Source organism: Arachis duranensis, chromosome 5 (assembly GCF_000817695.3).
Source record: "Arachis duranensis cultivar V14167 chromosome 5, aradu.V14167.gnm2.J7QH, whole genome shotgun sequence".
Taxonomy (NCBI): domain Eukaryota; kingdom Viridiplantae; phylum Streptophyta; class Magnoliopsida; order Fabales; family Fabaceae; genus Arachis; species Arachis duranensis.
Window position 1 is genome coordinate 8,982,943 of NC_029776.3, and position 8,173 is coordinate 8,991,115.

The window sequence follows — 8,173 nt, forward strand, 5'->3', positions numbered from 1 at the left end:
TATTTTAAAGTAAATTTTTTTTAATATTTTATTAAATATTCTTGTATTTAGTACTTTTTTTTTGCACTTTCTCTTAGTTAAAAATATAATCATTATAATTTTTTAGTTATTATTGTTAGGGGTGTTTACAGATGTGATATGGCTGAAATTTCGATCCAATCCGCACTAAACTCATTAGATCAAATTCGATATTCGCACTTTTTATATTTAGATCAAATATCAAATATATCCATAAAATAAAAAATATTAAAAAAATTTATTTTTATAAAAAAAGTCAATAATTTTTTTGTTTACTTTTTTAAATATATTTACTTCTATCTGATTAGAGTGTGGATCTGATTCGATCCAATCCGATCATCTTACAGATTAGATCATATCCTCAAATTACAGATCAGATACGGATAAATACTATGGATTTATATGGATATGATCTAATCTATGAACACCCCTAACTACTACTATAGGTTCATTGTTGCAAAAGAATGCTTCTTTTATTATAAACCATTATTAGATCTTAATTACCATTAAAACAACTTAATTGTCAACAAAGAGATAATACTTATTGGTCTTTGAAATTATGTTCGTATTTCAATCCATAGTTGTAAAAACCGAGTTGGATTGGCTGGTTCGACCGAAAAACTAGTGAACCGGACTAAAATCGGTTCGATTTATTCCTTGGACCGTTTAAGGAATAAAACCGGTGTGAACCGATAAGAACCGGTCTAACCGAACTGGTCTGCTTGAAAATTTTTTTAAAATGTCTCCATAAGGTCTCAAACCAAGAACCTTGAAGCAAAAGCAACATCTACTTGCCATTTAGCCATTGCACTTCTAAGTACTATATTTGATAAATACTAATTATATAGTATACATAAATATCTAATTTAATTTAATTTTTGTTTTTTTCTATTTTTAAAATTAATTATATTTTAATTATATACCATTATTAATATAAATATAAATTTCACCAAAAATTTATTAATTTACTTGATTTATTTTATTGCTAGTATTGTGATTAAGGTTATTTGTTTTGATGTTAGTGTTAAAATCTACTGATATTATAGTTAGATGATAGGTTTTGTGAATTAATTATTTTTTTATTGTATCAAAATAAGATACTATTGTAGTATCAAAATTTTATGTTTTTTATATTAGTTATTTTTAGAAGTTGAGACTTGATTCTTCGTAAAATGTTAGTGAAGATATGCTTTTCAAATTTTAATTTTAAGTTTTTAACTATTTTATATTTTATATTTACGCGAGACCGATTTTATCGGTTCAACCAGTGATTTATCGATTGAACCAATAAACCAGTGAACCAGTAGTTTGACCGGTTCGATTACTGGTTCGATTCTAACAACTATGTTTTAATCTAATTTCAAAAATTTCGATTTACTCAATTTAGTCTCCTAACTTAATAGTTATGACTCACATTAGTTCCTAATCTTATTTTTGTCACTGTCTCACAAAATCGTTAACGACATGTTGAGATGGACTAACGACTGCTACATTATACATTCTAACGACTATTTGATGTGACAATTGAAATTTTTTTACCTTTTTTTTCAACTAAACATTTAAAACCCTAATATGAGTCATGGATACCTAAGTTAAAAAATCAAACTAAGTAAATTGAAACTTTAAAAATCAGATTAAAGCTCGAATATAACTTCAAAACAGAACTTTAACTTATGTAGTGATTAATTTAAATGAGAATCAAATAAATCAAAATTCAACATAATTTTTATTAATAATGTTTTCAAATTCAAAATTTCTATACCAAAATTAACTAGAACTTTTCTTTAAATTAAAATTTTAATGAAATAGTGACTTTAATTATCTTAACCAATGTCCTAATTAATTACTTTTATGTCTTAAAAGAACTGTATATGAGAAAAAAATAATTAATTTGTCTACTTTAATAAATAGTTATTTTACTAAAATGAAAGAAATAATTTTTTTTAGAATTTTTTAAGAACTAATTAATATTATATATATTTTGTTAGACTATATTTAGTTATTATAAAAATTTTATTTATTTCTAATGCTTATATTAAAAATAAAAAAATTAAAATTAGTGAATCTTAATTTATAATATAATAATAATAATATCGTAATTATTTTATATATTATATGAATATAAATTAATTATTTTTTATTTATAAAAATTTTAAGAGGTTTGAGCGTGTGTGTATATATATAGATGAATGTGATATATTTTTTTATATAAATAATCTTTTAAAAAAATCTAATAGTTAATCTATTAACTTTTTTGTTTTAGTCTAAATTAAATATTTTTTTATTATTTTTGGAAAGAAAATTTTTTGAGGAATTTAATAATATGTGATGAAGAACACCGAATAAATTATAAAAAAACTAATTAAAACACAATATGAAAACATCTTTAAAAAAAGACGTTTTAGGCGTCTTTATCTGAGTGGTCTCCTTATTTATTATCTTCAACAACGAGATAACTGATGATGAAGGAGAAAGAGAAAAAGAAAAGAGAAGAAAAAATTTCAATGGAAAAAGAATGAGGAATAGGTGGTGTTGACGACGACGATAACGAGAGAGAAAAATTACGAATAAGAAAAAAAGACACAAAGAAAAAGAAGAAAAAAAAGAAAAAGAAGAAGGTACAGAGAAAGAAGAAGAAAAAAAGAGACACAAAAAAAATATAAAAGTGCATAAATATAAATGATTTATATGACTTGTATGAAAAACGCTTGTACTTGAAGAATATATCTTTTATATATGTTTAAAGTGAAAAAATCATGAGTGAGGTAGGGCAACACCAACATTATCTATTTTTCAATCGGTCAACTGGTCAATTTCATTGCAAAGTGGTTAATTAAGTTGTGTTTGAAAAAAACTAAAATTAAGATATAAAACAAATTAAATTAAATTTTTATATTATATTTAACGTAAAATATACTTAATTAACTTTATTAATAAATATTTAATTTTATTTTTATATTTATATGGATTATCATCTTTTAAAATTTTAAAAATTATTTTATTAAATATAATTATTGTTATTTTTGTTTATTAAAAATTATTTTTAATTTAATTTATTAAATATAAATACTTTAATTCTTAAAAAATTATCTTTCAAAAATTAATTTTTACAAATTACTATTAATAAATAAAATTTTTACCATGCGTAAATTTTAATCTCTCGTTTTCACGCTAGCTCACACTTGAATGATTGATATGTAGTAAAGTTCACAGCGGTAGGTTCTTGGCTTCATAGTCAAAATCAATAACAGTACTTAAAAAAAGTAAGAGAAGGCGACAACCTTCCATCCAATTTGTCAAAGAGACGCGTATGTATAAGTACACCGCAATAATATACCTTTGGAGCTTGCAAGTATGGCTTTCCGCGTTCCATCCACTTTCGCTTTTTCGCATAGCATGCAATTCGCACATATTTATGCATTTAGTTTTTAAAATAAGACAAAATAAAACACTACAAACAAAACACAAAGAATAAGATACATCTATGCATTTGGTTCTCATAATTGAGTCAAGCAATACTATTTTTATTGCCTTCTTCTGGCCAGGAACGGATTCAGAAAATTTAGTATGAAGAGTCAAATTTTAGATAATTTTTTTTATAAATAATTAATATATAGTTATTAAAGTTAGTTTTTCAAAAAATTTATTAATATATATATAATTATAAATTTTTTTCATAATTTTATTTTTAATATAATAATTATATAGAAAAATATAATAATATCAATAGTATATTATAAAATTATAAAGTACCAATAATTTATAGCGTGTTTAGTTAAAAATGATCACATATCTTATTAATTAAAATTAATTCTTTTAAAAGATTTTAAAAATTTGAAAATAAATAATAAATTATTAATTATTTAAAAGATACGATACTTTTATAGAATACAAGATATAAGATATTTTTATAAAAGTTTTTCTTTCAACAACGTAAATTTAAAAGAAAAATAAGTATTTTTTATAAGAAAAAAATATCTAAAGTATATAATGTAATTACCAAAATATAACTACGTAAGTTATTATTAATATAATAATATAAATTTTAAATATGTTAATATAAAATAAACATATGATTTTTTTAAATAAATATAGAAATTATTGTATAAAAGCTAATTTAAAGATTACAAAGACGTGAGAATATGATATTAAATTAGTTAAGTAAAAAATATTAGTGAATTAAATAATTAAGATATAAATATATCACATAATAAAAAATAATATATATAAAAATACTAAATTATATAATAATTTTTATTTTTTTAAATACATATCTCATATATAAATATAGTTTCTAAAAGTTTTGGGGGTCGAGGCCACTATTCGCCCCCCTCTATGTCCGTCCCTACTCCTGGCTAAAAGTAAAAATAGATTGGGTTGAACTGAACTTTAGATTTAACAAATTTAATCTATATTATAAATAGATAATTTAAGTCTAACTATATTATTTTTTATGTGTTTTTCTTTTCGAATTTAAATCCAACTTGTTTAAAGTTCAATAAATTGACGATTCTATTTAAAAACATGTTTTGTAAATTAGAATTAAAACAATAAATTTAAAATTTTTAAATTAATATTAAATATATTCTAAAATTTATAATATAATTTATCTATATATTAATTGTTAGTCACATATAATAAATATATTTACAATTTTAAAAAAAAATTAATACAAAAATTACAATTTTAATTAGTCTTGACGGTTAATTTTTTAAATTTTGTTTTGTGTTTAAGTTAATGGTTGAAAGTTTAAGATAAGAATAATTTATTTTTAAAAAAAATATTTTGACAAGTCAGTCTAATGAATTTAGTAGATTTTTTTAAAACTATAATTTAATTTTTTTAACTAATAATTTTACAAAAAACTCAAATGACCTATATAATAAAATGAGTCGAACCATGAGCCTTTGTCGAGTAGACCGACACACTTCTACTCCTATATCTTCTACAAAATATATGTTCTTGTAGTACATTTAAAGTATATCTCATTACATTAAGGAGAAAGATGTTGTTCTTATTTCATAAACGAAGTATACACTAGACTCTAATGAATATTAGACGGGTAGATACTTATAAAAAATATTTCGATGCTAAATTAATAATAATTTAAAAAAGTGAGAGTGACTTAAATGAGTATTTGATTTTTGGATATCTTTTATTTTCTATTTTATTTACCTTATATATAGACTATCATCGATGGTATGATCACTATGTGGTGTAATTCAATTTTTAAATTATATATATGTAACAATTTCAATAACAACTACTAAATATAATGTTGATTTTCTCAATTGATCTTTGATTGATTCTTTGAGATATTAGTAAATATATATGTGATGAAGATCAGTGATTGTGCTAGAAGTTCTAAAGTCTATTTTAACTATTTCTCAGAATTATAAAATATAACCGACGAATTATAAATATAACGATCAAATTACGTGTAATAATATTAGTAGTAGTTATTTATGAATCATAAAAATTCTAATATTTTTTTTGTAACTTAATCTTCGAATTATAGGTTGTGATGGCCAAATTACAACGACTATATTAGGATGAAATACCTAAAGCAATATTATAAACAAGAAAAACATTTCTAAAGCCTTTCTGGAGCTAGCTAAGACTTACTGTATATGGCCCAACTTGACAAACTATTTGGGTTAGGCCACAAGAACACCTTAATTTGCCATTGCTAATTTTCCTGTCGGGCAGTCCATGGTTTGCTCCCTTATAGCAGTTGGGCAATTAGTTAAAAGAAAAGGAAATAAGTATACCCAAAAAAAAAGAAAAAAGGAAAGGAAATCACAATTCAGACCCCAAAACAATGAGGCATTGTCATTGATCCTTAATATATTTAATATAATCAGTTAAAAAAGTGGGTCTAATCACTTCATAGCATTAAGTAATTGAGTACATTTTTCTTCCGTACTATATGTAAATTATAAGGTACTTATAAATTAGTCCTCAATTCATCATAAGGCTCATTGAATACATTTGAGAGGAATTCAGCAAATACATTTGTTGTTGGTAATGTGAGGTAAATTACAGAGAGTAATTTAGCAAATAGATTTTTTGTTGGTGCATCGTAGTACGCCAGAGGATTTTGTCAAAAATCTAACAGACTTAGCATCAAGAACTTTAAAACGTTGTTCCTCACTATAATTGGGTTTTGGCACACGTCCTCCTTCAGTTGCCGTGAAAGACGCTCCATTTTCAAAAACATCCCCTACTGAATGGAATTCCCATCTATCCCCATTTTCGTTACTGCCTTTTCTCCATGTCACCTGCGCATACAACACATAGTAATTTATTATTGCTTATCTTGTAAATTGAATTGAACTTACTAGAACTAATTATTTATTACCTCCTTGTTCCCGGATTTAGGTGCTATGAAGAGGTTAGATTGGCTTTTGAGGCTGGGTTCTTTGCTTCCACCAATAGCATATTGCATCCATCCCTGATAAAGATTGTTTGCTACATGTGCATATCCATGACGGATCCTATTTTATTACAAATTAGTTAATCGATATGGTCTGATATATTATATATATATTATTCATCTTAGTAATTATGTACTTAATTACCTTGGCATGCGTTGGTTGCAATTCGGTCCGAAATGATTGTAGACAACGGTAACTTTCATGTTCCGGTCTCTAATATATCCATCGTCATGGCCAAGAAGCATAACCTTATCTTGGTTTCGGAACCAGTTGTTAGAGATAGTGACATCAGTGGAACCTCGTGTAACATCAAGAAGACCATCTTCGCAATCATGAAGTGTATTATGATCAATCCAAATCTTTGAGGCAGTGACTAGTCTGATTGCATCGCCATCAACTTGACCCAATGAAATTACCTTCCCATTTGGACCCACCACCAAACCAGGAGCTTGTGATTTACAATGATGGATTCGAATGCCGTGGATTATTACATTCGTTGCCTTCGAAAAAACAAAAAATAATTAATTATAAGCCTCGATGAATGCATGTCAATTAAATTAATGGCTGGCTTTGGTTGGTTAGTTACCTTAAAGATCATGAAGCATGCATTATTAGCAACGTGGACATTGGTGCCACGACCATCAATGGCGGTAAAGCTACTAATGAGAAGGGGTTTGGCCAATGTGATTTTCATGTCGCTTTTAAATGTAATCCAAACTTTTTGTTGAATCATAGAAGCTCCATACCGCAAGGTACCAGGCTTAGGGTTAATGGGGTCATCACTAGAGTCAGTAACTTCATAATAGACGAGGTCATTGCCAATGTTGTTCATCATCTTGCCCGCATAGCCAATGGAGCAGCTGGCGAGTTGCGATCGATGGCTCCTCCATTGGGGATTCAATCTCCAACATTGATCAATGACGTTCATTTTCATGCCAGTTATTTTGGATTGCTTGGCGCAAGAAATAGGGTTTGCAGTGAAAAGGGTGGCAATCACAATGGCCAAAAGGATAGTAGCCATGTTGATTGTGTGTTGGATATAATGAATATGTTTAGGAGAAGGAGAAGTAGGGAATATCTTAAAATGTTTGCTAGTTTTATTTGGAGTAGTGCATAGTAGCATAAGGAATAATTGATTATATATATAAGTTAGGGTGGTGAGGAATTGCTCCAAGTTTGTTGAAGCTGTTGTGCGAAGCAATGGCCAAAGGAAAATCGGATGTGAGAGACAGAGCCATGAATAGTAATTGGGGAAGGTCAGGCTCGCCTAACTAGGTATTATAGTGTAAATTAGCTACGCTTAACTTCAGTTACCACTGTTAGCTAAATTTGAGCAATAACCAACTATGTTAATGGAATTAAAGGACCAAGGTCTTCTATCTAACTAGAAGAAAGTTGTAGTATAGTACTTTCACATTTTTGTCGTTATATATGAATGGAAAATATAGACTCTATGAAACATTTCGTTTTAATTCAGAAAAATAAATAAATTATTTAATCATTAATTTCTAATTTGTCCGAGTTTATTTTTGGTAGGTAAAAGTGAGGTATAAAATGTATGACAAAAATATTCTTTGCATGTCAAAATCAATTATTATATATTTATATATAAATATGTATTATTTAACTTATTTTTAATATATATTTTATATTTTAACATATATTTTATACGTAATTATTTTAACGAAAAATTTTTATTATATATTTAATATGATTGA

The 8,173-nt window shown here is 25.8% G+C and overlaps 1 protein-coding gene across 1 annotated transcript; it reads right to left on the reverse strand.

Moving 5' to 3' along the window:
• Positions 1-5,900: 5,900 nt before the first annotated feature.
• Positions 5,901-7,545, reverse strand: LOC107487891 (probable pectate lyase 4). Its single transcript, XM_021142139.2, has 4 exons — positions 7,042-7,545; positions 6,600-6,955; positions 6,380-6,515; positions 5,901-6,299 (listed from the first exon to the last, which is right to left on the reverse strand). The coding sequence occupies exons 1-4, from the start codon at positions 7,474-7,476 to the stop codon at positions 6,072-6,074; spliced, it is 1,155 nt and encodes a 384-aa protein (XP_020997798.2). The 5' UTR covers positions 7,477-7,545; the 3' UTR covers positions 5,901-6,071.
• Positions 7,546-8,173: the final 628 nt, after the last annotated feature.